This window comes from Chroicocephalus ridibundus, chromosome 3 (assembly GCF_963924245.1).
Source record: "Chroicocephalus ridibundus chromosome 3, bChrRid1.1, whole genome shotgun sequence".
In the NCBI taxonomy this organism is placed as follows: Eukaryota; Metazoa; Chordata; class Aves; order Charadriiformes; family Laridae; genus Chroicocephalus; species Chroicocephalus ridibundus.
Window position 1 is genome coordinate 61,475,585 of NC_086286.1, and position 15,534 is coordinate 61,491,118.

Sequence of the window (15,534 nt, forward strand, 5' to 3'; positions counted from 1 at the left end):
CAGCTTAATTGGAAAGAGAGAAAATTTAGTCGGGGGAGGGGAGGGAAGTTGTATTTTGCTCCTTTATTTTTAAGTGGTCAGTCGCTTACATGCAATCAGTTTGTAGATTGAGCCGGCAATGTCCCATTTCCATAACAAAAATCTCTGCAAAACATTCTAGTGCAAAAGGTGGGGATACTGAATCATTTTTTCAAACTAAAAACTTCAGTATTTATAAGTAGATAATCTTGAAAGGAAAAATTTTTTTCAACGCGACTACAAAAACTATGTAAAATCTATCATGGATTTAGTATGTTATGCTTAGAGAAAAATCTTTTCAATGAGTTTAGAAATACCTTAAAATACATGTGTTCAAATGTATTTCTCAAAGTTCTCAAATCGGTGGTTTGGCATTGATCCACGAAGTATTCGTATTGTTTTTGTTATGGTGGTGGTATTTAAAGTTTCTAAATTCTGATTTCTCTCAGTATTTAAATCACAGAAGGTTAATTAAAGCAGTTCTTTATTTTGCGATTGCTTGGGAATATTAACCTCACAAAGCCTGCATTAAATCACTGAAGTGATAGAATTGCACTTGCTTTATAAAATAACTCTACAAGAGCAAAGACAAAGCCATTTATAGTTCAGTGCCATTAATTGCTTGGCATTTAGATATTAGCGTAAGAGTCTATTAATTAACTTGATAGTAAAACTGTTGGAATGCAGACTGATAAAAACTATTTTGTTTTAGGAGATTAGTGATCATAACTATTGTTGTTCCCCTTACCACTCTCCTTATTACTCAGTGATGATTTTCTTCTACTGTTATTCTAAGAGCAGAATTAATATCCCAGAAATAATTTTATCCATACCTTTGAAATTTAGCCGTAAGTTAAACAGAATAGTGACTTCAGCAAAGGATACCTGATCATGTAATAGTCTCTTACTTTATGATCCATTAATCTGATGGCTGTTCACAGACAGTTGTCTACATGAATATTTTAGAATATAAATGCACAAATCCTGTTTTAAGAAAAATTTTAAAATGCAAATAGTATAGTACTGTGAATTAAGTGATAAAGTCGTAAAGTCTGAAAAGTACTAATAAATCTGAGTGGCAGTGGGGTTTTTGTTTGTTTTCTGGGTTTTTTTTTGGTTCTGTGTGAGCAGTATATATTCCAAATTTTAGTGGTCTTGTAAATTACACCTCATGGCCAGTTTCAATGCAGCAGTATTCTCTTGTGGCCTTTAAATTAACACACATTATTTTCCTCAGAGGTAGGGAAAATAAGTTTGTTAATATTTCCTGGTATAAAATTTACCACTATTTCTTTTGGCTGCCTGTATTTTCTTTAATAATTGAAGATGTTCGGTGTACATATATTTAGTTTTATTTTCTGTATTTTGAATTGGGATTTTGTTGTTAAGACAATGTATTATCTGAATATAGGTCAGCATATCTTTTGTATGCATTCGTTATCTTTTCCAGTATTTCCCTTTTACTGCATTTCTCTCCTACTGTGGTAGGATTTAGAATAGATTTTGGAGTGTACAGCTGAAATCTTAGTGTTTTAGTTGTTGCAATCAGATATAGACAACAAAGAATGAAATAGCAAATCAAAGTAAATATGGTACCACTTAAAAACCAAGTTTACCTTTACATATTGACAAAACTACTTGGTGTTTTTGTTGTGGGAGAGAGAACAACTGTTGGTCTTGGTGAGTTGTCCATCAATAAATCAAGCTCTGCAAGAGCACAGCCTCTCTCTTCATGTCTTCCTCGCGCTTCTCCCTGATTGCCAAGTACCCATCCTAGGTATCTTCCACGTGCATGTTTTTAGGTAGAAAATTAAGTATGTAGCTATATGTGATTGGGTTTTGGGTGTCTGCCTACAGAATTCATAAAGAGCATGCTCCTTTGCCCTCACGAAAAAAGGAGAGGTTTATTGTAGCTTTATGACCTAGCAGTCCTTTACCAACTTTTAACGAAAGACACTGGTTTTTCATTGCTGTATTAAAGAGTAGTCAGTGGTCTGTTCTCAGAGTTGTAAGTTTTCATCACTTCTTTCACTTGTTCTCCACCCCCACTTTACACCCTCCTCTCGCCACTCCCAACACCAGCCCAGCTGGGAATACTTTCTTTCAAAAAAATCATGGTTGTGGCGATGGTGATGAAGTCTTCCCTACCTCAGAGATTAAAGAAATCATTTGCTGCTGTTGGTTTAAACTATTGTATTTTGAAGTCTGTTGAATTGCTTCTGCTGCTGGGTGCTTCCTTCTGTAAATTATTGTTCTCTTTCTGTAAATTATTGTTGTTCTCTTTCCACTCCTTGGACTAAGATATTTTTCCATATGGTGGATGGATTTAAAGGTGGTTGTGCAGATACTGCATGTCTTCACGGACTGCAGAGAGAGAGAGGATGGTAGCGCAGCTAATTCTCTACCTCCAGTAGCCCCAAATGTAACATGCTAGCTCTCTTACACAGTGAAAAATTAAGTTAACCAAAATAGTAGAGTCCAGCTGTGAAAACCTTCTTTACCAAAGTCATTACAGCCGTCTTTGCATCTGAACTTCAGTTCCTTCTCCTGTGATTCTGCTGTTGGTAAAATAGCAAGTAAACCTCATTTCAGTCATTTATTTTAAGAGACCTCTATGGTGGAGCGTGAGGGAATAAGTTAACAGGTGTCACTGGACTGTGATATAAATGTTGTCTGTAACATAATACAGCTTTATATTTGAGGTGGGGGAGGAAACAAACCCACGAAACAAATCTCACCAGTCTGGGGTTTTTTTTTTTTATGCGACCTCAGTGATGTTTTAGGTGTTGCTTGCAACCCTTCCTCACAGATTTGCAGGTTTTCATGAGCCTTTAGATGAAGTCCTGGCTTTTACCCCGAAGCACATTACAGACGTGCCCCTAAGAAAACGCCGAAGAAATGTTTCCCAGTCTCAAGTGAGGAAGTCTCGTCCTTGGGTACCTAGCTCGATTAGCCCGGAGGCAGCAGCTGCTCTTGGTGCAGCTTTTCTCTTTATTCTGTAAGCTGGCTTCAGGCTTTCGGCTCCGCTGTAAGCTGCGGGCAGCGCTCTGACCTCCTTTCCGCCAGCCCAGCCGTACGCCTGGGCGAGCTGCCTGGGCGGCAGCAGGCGGTCTGGGGCAGGCTGCTGCCCCCCAGGGCACGGAGCCCCCCGGCTCCCCGCTTCCGCAGCAGCCGCCTCCAAAGAAATGGCAGGTTTTACATCCTGCCCCTCGCCTGTGTTTGGTTGCATTTAGCTCTATTTTTGGGAGCACAGAGCTGTTTCACGCCTGGGGTTTGCTGAAGAGATGCCTTCCTCCTGGACTCTTAGGAAGGACTAGTTTGGCAGGGCAGGACGCTGGATGGCACAAAATCTGTAAGTCAGCACATTAACGTGGTAGTCTGTCCCAAGTGACTATAAAGAATATGACATGTATGAACTGCCAGGGTCCTCTTTCTTTCTTTCTTTTTTTCTTCTTTTTTTTTTTTTTTTAATATAGCTTTGTCAGTGAAAGGATGGGCAGGGAGAGGAAGGAGTGGGTGTAGAAAATGAAAGTATGGTTGGGCTGCCCAGCCTTGTATGTTTTTTGTTTTGGTTTGGTTTTTTTAGGCAAAGTCCAAAAGGCTCTATAAACATGGGAAAAATCATGGAAATAAATGCTTATTTTACCCCTTATTTCCAAGTTGTATTTCTCAGGTTACCTCTTCAGGTTCTCTCTCATCTCTTCATTCACACTGTAACTTTACATCTGTAGAACAAAGAAAACTATCTTTTTTTGCCTGAAAATGAAGAACTGACAGCTGTTTATCAGGCTGTGCAACGTGTGCAACAGTCACATTTTAATATGAACATCAAACTCGCCTATTTTTTTTTCATGTGGCATGTTACAAGTATGAGAGAAGAAAACTAGAAGAAATGTCTTGTTTCTGATTAAATCCACTATTGATACACTCTGTGATCCATGGAATGCAATAGTGGTGGAAAGAGAATAGCAAGATAAGGGTTTCCGAGAATGATTTCATCTTGGAGCTCTTCCTGCATCACTTGCTTAACGTGGCTCCTGGAGGCCATAGAGACGAGACACATGTAAAAATGGACTAGAGCATTTAGGAAGAGACCCTTCTCTCGTTAGTTGGCTCAGATTTCTTGATATGTGACTTAGAAGCTATGCTGTCCAAACAAACAATGTTCTTCCTGTAAGATAGGGGCTTTTTCTGATCCTATCTGCATTTAAAATGCTTTCAGTGTATTCTGCAGGGCAAAACCTTCCACAGTTAGATAATCTGAGTTTCTAATAACTTCCTGAGAGTTTTGATAGACTAAGCCTCAATAATATATTTGCTTACCTAAGTTAATGTTTTGTATCAATTGCTGGCTGCTACATGAAGTACTTCCCCTCCTACCCCCCACTGTCTTAAGACTTAACTTGTCATTCTGTGATAATTGGGATCCTGAAGGGAGAAAATGGTGTTCCCATTGTAGGTTTTCTTGTTGGGTTTTGGGTTGGGTTTTTTTGTTTGGTTGGTTGTTTTGTTTTGTTTTTTTTAAATTAGCTTAAAAAAGAGATCTAGGAAATACTAAGTTTTAGAGTGAAACTGCAGATGTCTTGGAAGGGAAGGTAAGAAGATGAGATGTCTTACTGATAATGACTGGTGTACACCCGAGGCATCTAAACTGGCAGGTTTTCCAAATTTTTCCAGGTACGTGGTAGGAATTTTCTCTGAGGAGTTAGGTATGATATTTATTTTTTTTTAATGAATTATCTCCTTTTGGAAAAAGGAAAAGAGGTGCTTTGGCACTTCTCTGAAGCTCTTGACTCCCTCTAGTACCTGTAATGAAGATCAACATTAACTTGCTAAGGCAGAGGCCTACCTGTATCATCTTTGTTTCTGAGGTCACAATCCTGCCCTGGCTTGACTGCAGGGAAATGATAACTACCTGAAAAAAGAGCAATCGCTGCTGGCCGGCCCCGCTGAAGCAACAGTCAACAAATAGCATCAGCGTGTTGAGGTAGATGCCAGCCTGCTGCTGCTTGTACTTCAGTGACAGCTGCTTTCCTTGTCTCCATTCAGGTTTCCCTGGTGGTGGTAGGGGGTTGGCTTGAAATGATTTACATGTTCTGGTTATGAGCAGGGTTTATTCACTTCATCACATAAACACAGACTAGCATTTTGAAGGGGATTACCAGACTGCACTGGTAATCCACCCCCAGTGGTTAGCACTCTCTTCTTTTTTGTTGGCGTAATAAGTGCTGAGACCTACCAAATAATTTTTTTCCTGCAATCACCTGTTCCCTCTGTGCAGTAGGAGACTTGCTTGCTGGTTTGTGCACAATGCTCTCCAGCTGCAAGATACCAATTTCCTTTTCTTCAAGTCTTCAGGGGTTTGGTTTCGTTTTGTTTTTTCCATTTCGACTCATAAAATTCAAGACATATATGTGTGTTTCTTCTTGACCAAGGATCTTCTGCAGGAGTCCATCTACATCCTGCAGGACCTCTGCAGACCATCTGCTCAGGATTCAAGGAAACCTCTCTGCTCTTTTGTCCTTAGTGGATCATTCCCCCACAGGGCTGCATTCTGTTTGGTTGCTTGCGTGAGACTGTGTTGTCCGTGCCCCTGGGCATAACATTTTTTCTGAGTGCAGCCCTACCTACAGTATTCCTTTAACAGGATGGCTGTCTTTGTTGTCAGTTTTGTGTTCCCAGAGAGTGTACAACTTAGGAGGTGACATGATAGGTATTAGGGTTGGGCTAGAAGTTGGCAGTATAGGGATTTGTCACCACTCTGGTAAGTAGGGGTTGGTTGGTTTGTTGGGTTTTTTTGGGAGCTTTTTACTGCAGAAGGTGGAAGGAGTAGAAGTGTGTTGGTATGCGTTTACCTATGCAGAATGAACAGATACTTGGCTAAGGATTGTCCTTCTATAGCCCTTAACATATCACTTGCCTTTCTGTTCCATAGAATCCCTTCAGACATGAGGAAAATAATCCTGTATAGGCCTTATGCTCCTCTTGGCTCCTGCACTGGGTCCTCACTTCCTTTCTCAAGTGGTCTGGGAAAAAAACAACTAATATTTGCTTTCAATTTTGCTGTTGTCACATTGCTGTAGACTTCACTGCTCTCACACTTCATGTCTTCTAAGGATCAACCAACTGAATCAAGAACATGAGCTAAAATAGTTTTTAATGAGTTTTTCAAATTGAAGTCTAGTATGTTATTTTCCATAAATTATTTTCCTTCTTTTTAACCATCATGGTACTTATCTTCCTGGGTGGTCGTGTTATCCCTCTGAAATTCGCTGCAGCAGAAATGGATGAAGCCTGAATGATATTTCTCACCCAGCCCTTCTTTAAATGTGGTTTCCCCCAAACATTAATGTTTTCACTATGCTTTTATTTTCCATTAAAAATAATCTAAACTATTTCATAATTAGATTTTATCTTCTTTGGTAGAACTTAAAACAAACATGCATTTAATCTACATGTTTTCAAGCATTATCAGCACTACATGCGTTCAGGTTTGCAGAGAATGTAAATGTGGAGACACTTGCTTGTTTTAAGTTAAGTCCAGCTAGAGAATGAAAGTGTGACACTAATTAGCATTGCACATTGAAAGGGCAAAGGCTGTCTCTCTGTGGCTGACTCCAGAGTGGTCCAGGTACAGCTGATGTGGGCTGCAGTGTGGTGGAGCCGGGCTTGTGGTGGGCTGCTGCCAAAGGAGGGAAGTTTCCTTCCTGTCTTTGCTCACCCAACCCTTCCCGAGGCCAGCTCTGCTCAGTAATCCATGATAAAGCTGGGGGGAAAGCCATTACTCTTTTGGCAAATTTTAAGTTCCACCATTTCACAACGTGGTCTAAGAAGGACCACTAACAGAAACTAAGCAGGGAGGGGGGGTGGTGTCCAAGTGCAAGAATTGTGGGAGGCGGGAACAAGGAGCCTTTGACTTTCTTGACTTTCTTGCAGGCTGGTGCATTGGCTCACTCGGTCGCTTTAAACCTCTGGCAGTGAAATCCCACACCAGAATTAAAGACTTTAAAACTTTGCAAGATGAATACAGTAACAGAGAATAAGAGAAGAAAATATCCTCTTTCCTCCTTTACTCCTCAGACTACTCAGAAATCTTGAGCTCCATATACAACAATTTGCAGAGCAAGCTAAAATTGTACGTGAACAGGAGGCAAATAACTAGTCCTGGCTCTGTGGATGATAAGCAGTTGGTTGTTATTATTACCCAAATACAATAATTGTATATGGATTGACTTCTGAACAGCTTACCCAATACATAGGTTTTAGGCTGTGTATATGTAGGCATAGTCCCTTTTATTTTTTTGTCTACCTGTTTCACAGTAAAAATGTTTTTTGAAAAGTCTAAACTTCAGCTATTTTGAGCATATGCTTATGACTTGCTGATTATTTGTCCCTGTGCCTTTTCTAAAATCTGATGGGGGAAACCCTGCTTTTAGTTATTTTACAACTTTGTTGACAGTTTGTGCTATAACAGCTATGATATCATTGGGTTTGTGCCAAGTTGGGAAGTTCTGAGTGGAAACTTGTAGCCTTCTGTTTATAAAAGCCTGGGTTTCTCTTTTACACACATGCTCTTCTTCTATGGGAGGAAAAATTTTCTGTGATTCATAAAAAAATCATAAGCTTTGCTTTGAAAGCTGATGTCATCAATGGATAAAATATTGGGAGTCAAAAGAAGAGAGTCAGGGATGCCAGGAGAAGATTGAGCCCTGGTATCAATGGGGGACTCCTCAGCCATGGTTATAGCTCAGCATGTGGTAACGTGTTCCTCTTCCCCTTATGTTCCCTCGGTTCAGTCCCCGATACATCCATTCCTAGATGCTAGAAAGAAAAACGACCTTTCAAAACTGAAAGTGAGAATTGCCAATTCCATGCATTTCTTCGGTGACAGGCAATTTACCCTGAAACTTCTGTCCTTGTTTTTTATATCTCTCTCAAAATCTGTTGTATCTATTCTTTAATATGTTGTATGTTAACAAAATTTCCTAATGCAGAACTGAAGAAAGGCAGCAGGGATATTCTCTCCGCTGTTTTTCAGTGAAAATGATACTAAGCACTATTTTGGTCATGAAGCCAACCTCTTAGTGAAATACGCTATTATTTAATCCTCATTATGTTTAGTATATAAATGGACTGTTTTTATTGGACAATGCATATGTATAAACACATAAAATTATACACACAGCCCCATGCATATTTCATCTGGGAGATTCCCATGCCTGCAACTTACTGAGAGCAAACTGATGCTTCACTTCTCAAGAGCTGCTTTCCAAGTTTACAGTGATCCAAGTATCTGAATGGCTTTACGGAGAATATAAGAAAGAGTGTGTGATTTCAGTCCCATTTGGAGTGCACAGGTACCTGCATCGTAACAAACACGGATGGCTGCAGTATTTGTTTCCAAAGCTTATCTAGAATTGAGCAAATGGAGTTGATTTTTCCACAGTCAGAAAGGAAAGCACTATGAAAATAGTGCATTTGGAAAGACAAAGGGTGTCATGTCTGGGGTTTTTAATGTGCTCTTCAGTGTGTAGAAAGACATTTCGTAGATAGTTTTCAAATACCCAGATAAAAGTAAATTCCATTCAACGTGAAGTATTTCTCATGAGAAAGTGTGCTGTCTCTTCCCTCTCCTGCTCTGGTCCCAGATTTTTCAACTTCCAGTTCAGCTTTCTTCTCTTTTCTTCCTAATTCTTAAAAAAAATACACCAAATAAGAACCACTTGTTAAAACAACAACAAAAAAACACCCAGAAATACCAAGAGTGGTGAAAAAGGCTAAATGGAATATTCAATTTAGGAGACGTCATTTTAGAAACACAATTGTTCCTTTTCCCAAATAGACACTACAGGCTTTTGCTAGGAAGCAAAACATGTTTTATATTTTGAAAAATCAAGAGCCATTAATTCCTTACAAAGTACAAAGCATGGTTTTTCCCACATGTTTGCAAGATTTTAACCTCACTTCCTACTGAAATTTCCAGGGGGGTTGTTGGGTTTATTACAGATGCCTACCCAGTGACAACCCCTAGCGTGCATGTGCGTGAGTGTGTGTGCGCGCGCGTTTTTAAATAAAAAGGAAAGCAGAGGTTTGCTCATTTGTTTGCCTATTGTGAAGCTGTCCTGCACCTTTCTGCTCCTTTGTACTGGGGTGAAGGCTGCTGAATGGAGGCCTTGTGCCATTTGTTGATTTTAAACCTCACTGTTAATCCACAGGAACCTGCTGGTGTGCGCAGCAGGAGAGCTGTGTGACAAGTGGAAATCTGGGCGGGGGGGGAGCGCGGGGGGTCACAGGGGATAATAATCATTCAGCCATCAGCCTTTGTCACCCTTAAGCCTAATTGTTACCCTCTGCTGGTAACCACATTGAAGTGCTGGCCTTTTAAGTGTTTCTTGATTTTTTTATTTTTTTTTTTTATTTGGCACGGGTTTACGATAGGGTTGTTTATTGCTGGGTTTACATCGCGTTGGGTTTGCTGAAGTTTGTTTTTATTAGCCCCGCTGAATTTTCTGCATCCCTTAAAACAATTCAGGAGAGTCCAAAGTGATGGAAGGGGCTGAATGGAAACAGCGTGGTTGTTAAACAAATTCCCCTCTGTCAGGAGCTGGGCTAAAAACAGAGTCAGAAAGCTTTCCTGCTCTGCAGGCCAGCTGCCGGCCGGAGCCTGTGCGTGATCCGAGACTCTGGCGATGGGGAGACTGGGCTGTCAGAGCAGCCCTTTGTGAGCAGCAGCCAGGTGATGGTCAGGCTGCGGTGGGGTGGGACAGAGGACAGCTTCCCCAGTCCCTTCGCCCCTGGAGAGCCTGCCTGCTTTCAGGTACGTGTAAAACTGAAGGTGAGAGGGTGGCTGGAGCAAATCGAACTGGTAGTAAACTAGGGAGGGGGAGAGGAGAATTAAACCATTTAAAAACAACAAAGAAAAACCTTTAAGGTGGGATATCTTTCCTAGCAGTCAGGAACTGGTTCTTCAACTTTCCCTGCCAGTTACACATGCTGAAGTTGGTATTGCACTTTATGTTGTTTTCCTGGAAGAAGATAGTGTAGAAGCTGCTATGGTAGCTAAAATTAAGCCTGAATCTAAGGCTTTGCAATGGGCAAGTATCTATAGGTGTGACATAAGCCTGTGTTGTGAGATGGCAGGGATAGCAGGGGGGAGGCTGCTTCATCTCCCCCCACAACCTCCCGTCCTTGTATCACGTGTACTGTGTTAGGCCATTACCTAAGACTGCTCGGGCTTGTATCAGGAGAAGAGTCCCAAGGTTGCTGGTGCAGGCTTTGGAGCTACACTTGATGGCATGCACTTTCCTTCCAGCCCGCTGAACACAAGGTGCCTGCAGGAGATGCAGCGAATGCGCTGTGTGCTATGACCTGATAGCCGGTGTTTGAAAGTTGTGCCAGTAGTAGTGATGGTAAATCCAGGGTTGTTACGGGAGTCTGGTTACACAGGGTGATTACAATCTTACTTTCAAGTCAGTCTTCCACCTGGCTCAGTATTTCATCAACAGGCTTGTGAATACATCTCCGAGTAGGATGAATGTTTTCACCACTTTGTGCTTGCTACTCTTTTACGGTAAAAGGGGGTCATTTATTTAGCAGGTTTGTTTTTGTCTGTTTCCCTGTGTTCCAGTGGTATGATTCCTTGTTAGTGTGTTGCTCTGCTCCTTGGATTTCTTTACACACAGCGCAGGTCATAGTGGTACCTGCATGGGCTTGATACTTCCATCAAGAAGGTTTAACTAGTAAAAACTTCTGATCAAAAAACCCATCAGCACTCAGCTGTTGTATTTTCACCCTTCTGTAACGTGGATTTAATTGTAATTTCTGAGCCAGGTTAATAATTCTGTTACAACTGTTGTTGCAGGACATGTCTCAGGAAGGCTATGGAACCAGATCTCAACCCCCTATGGCCCCAGGAAAGCCTAACCATGAAGACTTGAATCTAATCCAGCAGGAAAGACCATCGAGCTTACCAGTAAGAAACTAATGTTTCAGTACTTTAAAACGAAAGCACTTTACGTGATGGTATTTCGTTGCATGTGGGATGAGCAGATGAGAAATATTGAAAGAAGAAATACTAATTGAGGTTGATCACAAACTTTTTAAAAATATGGTGAGAACAGACAGCTTGTATGTGAGTGGACTTAGCTTTGGCTTGTTCTGGTTCAAAATAGCACTACATATGTACATGTGTATCTGTGCATGTTTTGCACATGTACACATGTGTATTTGCATAGAGGAAACAGATTGATTTTTTTTTTTAAGCTTTAGGAATTCCATACTTGCACAAAACAATCTCGTGAGGAAGAGGCTTTTTTCTGTGCTCTTTTCGAACGATTTCAGTAGATTCTGGTTTAGAATACGGACATCAGGAGTTATTTGCTCCAAACCTGGAGCATCAGTAATGAGTTTGGCATGTTAATTCTGCTACTGTCTCTGGCTAAGAAATGTAGAAGTGGGAATAGCAGTGACACTTGGGCTAGGCTGATCTTTTGGTTAGGACAGTATTTTGTACTAACATTTCTTAGCTTTTCTGAGCTTTGTGCATTCTGCTGTTGGGGAAACAGCACAAATTAACATACTTTACAAAGACACTGCAGCTACTTGCATTTTTGAAGGTCTTATTTCACCATAATGGGCAGAATACTCCTTGGCCATGTCTCTGTGTGTCCCCATTGGTTTGGGGATTTTCTTGTTTGTTGCTAGTAAAACAACATGAATTTAAGCCAACTGGAATATGTTCAGCTTAAATGATGAAAACTATGTGACCTTTGGCTTGGAATAAGGTATCATAAACATACAGGATATTTCCTGCAGTTCACTGGGTATGTATTCATTTCCAGTTAGCAGGGGGATCTCTCTGAAGAATTTACCTTCTCAAGACATTGAATGTGTTTGTGACATAGAATGTGTTTGTGAAATCTGGTAGTACCTTGTATATTTTGCCCCTGGCATACGGCACTATTGTCAGCCTAATTGTCCAAAAGTCAGCACTATTGCCCTGAAAATAGGGCAATAAACATCTTCATAGCTTTTTAAAGTTATATCTTTGGCACCTAGGAGAGTATATGTGCCACAGATTCTTTACATGATGTTTGAGATGTGCATGTCTCAGAAGAAGCTATGGAAACTGGGGTGAGATGAGAGATTCATTTGCTTTGTACTAGTATTAATTTGACAATTTTTCAGGAAACGTTTTTTTTAAAGACTGATTTCTCTGAACAGGTCTCAAGAATGAATGCTCGCAATTACCTTAAAAATAGTAGCTACTGTGAACATTGAACTGTTTTGGCAACAACTACCTACTTTAAAAAGCAGCAATATTAAAAGGGACTTTTTGCCTCCCAGTTTTTCATGAACAGTGTTTATTAGCAGAGAGAAGTAAAGTTATTTATCAACTAATGTTCTGCTAATTTGCCTGTGGTCTTTCTTAAACTATTGTCCTACTTTTAATCCATGCTCTGTCCTACCTCCCATCATCATGATATCTAAGCAGAGTATTGGGTATTATCTGTGTCCCTGAGTGTTTGGTATATTTAGTAGCTCATTATTATTCTAGGTATGAGTAAGCTGGTAGTATTAACAGTGAATGTTAACCGTTTTGGCCACATAGCTTAAATTCTAAGTTGGTCACAAATGCTGTTACTGAGAAACCTCATTACAGAAAAGCTTTGATACATAACGAGAGAGCACTTCATATCACAGAATCATAGAATGGCTTGAGTTGACTCAAAAACCCCACTGTTTGGATATGGAGGGGAATGGGAGGTATTATAATTTTGTGTTTTATTTTGGTTTGGGTTTTTTTGTGGGGTTTTTTGTTTTTTTCCATTTTGTTTTTCAAATTTAAAAACAACTGCAACCCTACATATGTGGTGACAGTGCTTTTTTTTAGTAGTGTGAGCAAACTTCACATCATCTTATTTCCAAGGAAAATGTCTTAGAAATTAGGAACAATCCATACATTCAAAGTACAGTGAACACAATAAATGCTTTAATGTAACTCTATTTAGGGTAGGGGTGGTTTGACCATATAAATATGGGGTGGGTTTTTTTTTTTCCCCCGGGGCAAGAGAATTCTGTATTCAGTTTTGGATTCCTCATGAAAACCTGTGATCACTACGCCTTGTTTAGTATTCCTAGTGATAGTGTCATTTTAGGATGCTAAATACAGCTCCTTAAGCTTGTTTTCAAGATAATGCTGTTCTTGAGGGTAGCCAGTAAGTCGTCTTTATACAGTGAAGCTTGAAATGATAGCAGTGGTGTTAGGCTTTTAATAAAATTTGGTTATGTTTTGTTTCATGGTATTCTGGTATTTATACAATTTGTCTGTTATCTTTTTATTTCGTAAGGGCATTGTGTAAAATCACAGCAGCTACATAGCAAGCTTATACAAGTGTCTAAAAACAACAAAAGAGATGTAATACTAAATGGTGAATGGTGTTCTCTGATGTGGCTTTGAAAAAAGAGTTTCCCTTTGATGGATTTGAAGAAGAGCTGGCCACTTTCTGCGGCACTGAATGCTGGCTTGTGTCATCCTTTGGGGGAGTTTTTTCAGCAGGTTTGTGTCACAGTAAGCGCAGCTAAACAGCCCAATAGTTGTTCCGTTTCCTTCACACATTGTATATAAAACTCCTGGCATGAATGTTCCCATAAAGTTCAAAGCGGACAAATTTGTAATGTGGGTTGGTAACAAATGGCTACAAACAAAATATGGCTTTATTAGCTACTTCTAATGGCCTGTCAAATTCTATACAATGCTTGCTTTCCTTCTCCTAACTGCTCTGATATCTGGAGGGTTTGACCTGTGGGTCTCTGACCATGTGGAGTCACTGAGAGCCCAAATGAAAAGTTGTACAGAATAGTGCTCCGAGCACTTTTGTTGGGGTCACAATTAGAAGAAAATCTCAAGCTTTTGAGAAAACATGTGAGTTGAGTACTCTGTGAAGGAAAGGAAGTCATAAACAGAAACTGTTGCCTATTAGAGTGGAGGAATAAAGGGGGAGAAGCCTGAATGAAATTGTCTAGAGAACAGCTACTACAGAATATATTTATCGAGACTTAAGGGATAATAGCAAAACGCACATTTCTGCTATTGTGAGAAAGCTAGAGCAGACTTATAGGAAAAAGCTTCCAAATGATATATCTGCAAATTTGTTGTTGCAGTAAAGGAGCTTGTGTCAGCAGTAGGCTCTGTGTGTCTGTGAAGACTAATCCTTTATTTTGTCTTTAATGAGTAATTTTGTAAATGTTCACATTGGATTACGTTGATAGAATGAAGAGCAGAAAACATAAATTAATTTAATTTTTTTTTATTGGCATGAGTATGAAAGTCATTTCAGATAGGCACTGGTGATTTTGCTATTGCTTTATTTTGTTTTAATAAGGTCCTTTTTTGCCCAGTGTCAGGTGTGCTTATTTGAGGTGTGAGGTAAAATGGTGTACCCAAGGTTGCCACGCTTTTGAAACACGGGTTTCTGCTATTTTTCTGTTGAAACCTACAGGTAAAGTTTTGTGACTGCTTGAGCTGTTGTTAGCCAGGGCAGCTGCAGTCCTGTCGTGTGCTCCACAGCGTGCCAACTGTGCCGTCCCATCTCCTCCACTGCCACTCCTGGGACTGGCCAGTGGATTTGACGTGGGGAGCTGAACCAGCTGAGACGTAACCACTCTTTATTTCTGGGTTAGTTTTTGACTGAATCACTGTGTAATTGCGTGGGCATCAGTGGTACCTCAGAAGAGGAGAGGGGAATCAGTAGCCGTGATGGGAAAGGGGACAGTGAGGACTGCAGCAGCTTTGATTTTAGCCACATCCTAAAAGACTGTATGATCTTGCTGGAAGGGTTTAAGACTCTCATCTTGTCAGCTGAGACATGGTGGCGCAGCAGATCCCAGTGTTCATAGTTGGGCCCTGCAGCAGTCACAGAGCCCCAAACAGACAGAAGACAGTTCAGTTTTTTTAAGGTGTCTGCCGGTTTATGTCCCTGAGCTGTTTAACACAGTCAGTGAGTGCAAGCCCAGGGACATGAGCATGCATGGCTGGAGGCTGCAGGGAAGGTGGGCTTGTGGCAGTCCTCAGCTTGCGTGGCTCTGAACTGTAGGGAAATCATGGCCTGAGTCTTACAACTTGGCTGGGGTTCATCTTGTGCTTACTGGAGGTCGTGCAGTGTCAGAGGGGGAAGGTTGTATCTGGAGTTGAAGGTATCAGTGCTTTACTAGGTCACTGAGAATTCTGAGTTCATGGATTAATTCTACGACATCACTTGCTCACTGGGTCTTTTCATGGTGACAAGGCAATTTGTCTGCAAAAAAAATAGTAGCCAGCAATGGAGGTAGAATGCCACTTGTATCTTGTGCAGTGCCATGGCCTCAGAAGTTTGTGGTTCTACGATGTCTGTAGTTGTATGAGCTTCAGTGTCAAGCAGGTCTCAAATAATACATACTGTTGCTTGGACATATAAACTTTTTAAGATGCCAGTTCCCTTGTTTCTTTGTGCTTAGTACTGTGGAAAACAGTACATC

General features: G+C 40.5%; 1 protein-coding gene across 4 annotated transcripts in view; it reads left to right on the forward strand.

Annotated features, from left to right (window-relative positions):
• ARID1B (AT-rich interaction domain 1B) overlaps window positions 1-15,534 on the forward strand; it is a 335,932-nt gene that overhangs the window by 92,532 nt on the left and 227,866 nt on the right. For all 4 annotated transcript variants that reach the window (XM_063329382.1, XM_063329380.1, XM_063329379.1 and 1 more), the window contains exon 4: window positions 10,880-10,990. In XM_063329382.1, the coding sequence (XP_063185452.1) occupies window positions 10,880-10,990 (111 nt within the window). The remainder of the gene's footprint in view (window positions 1-10,879; window positions 10,991-15,534) is intronic.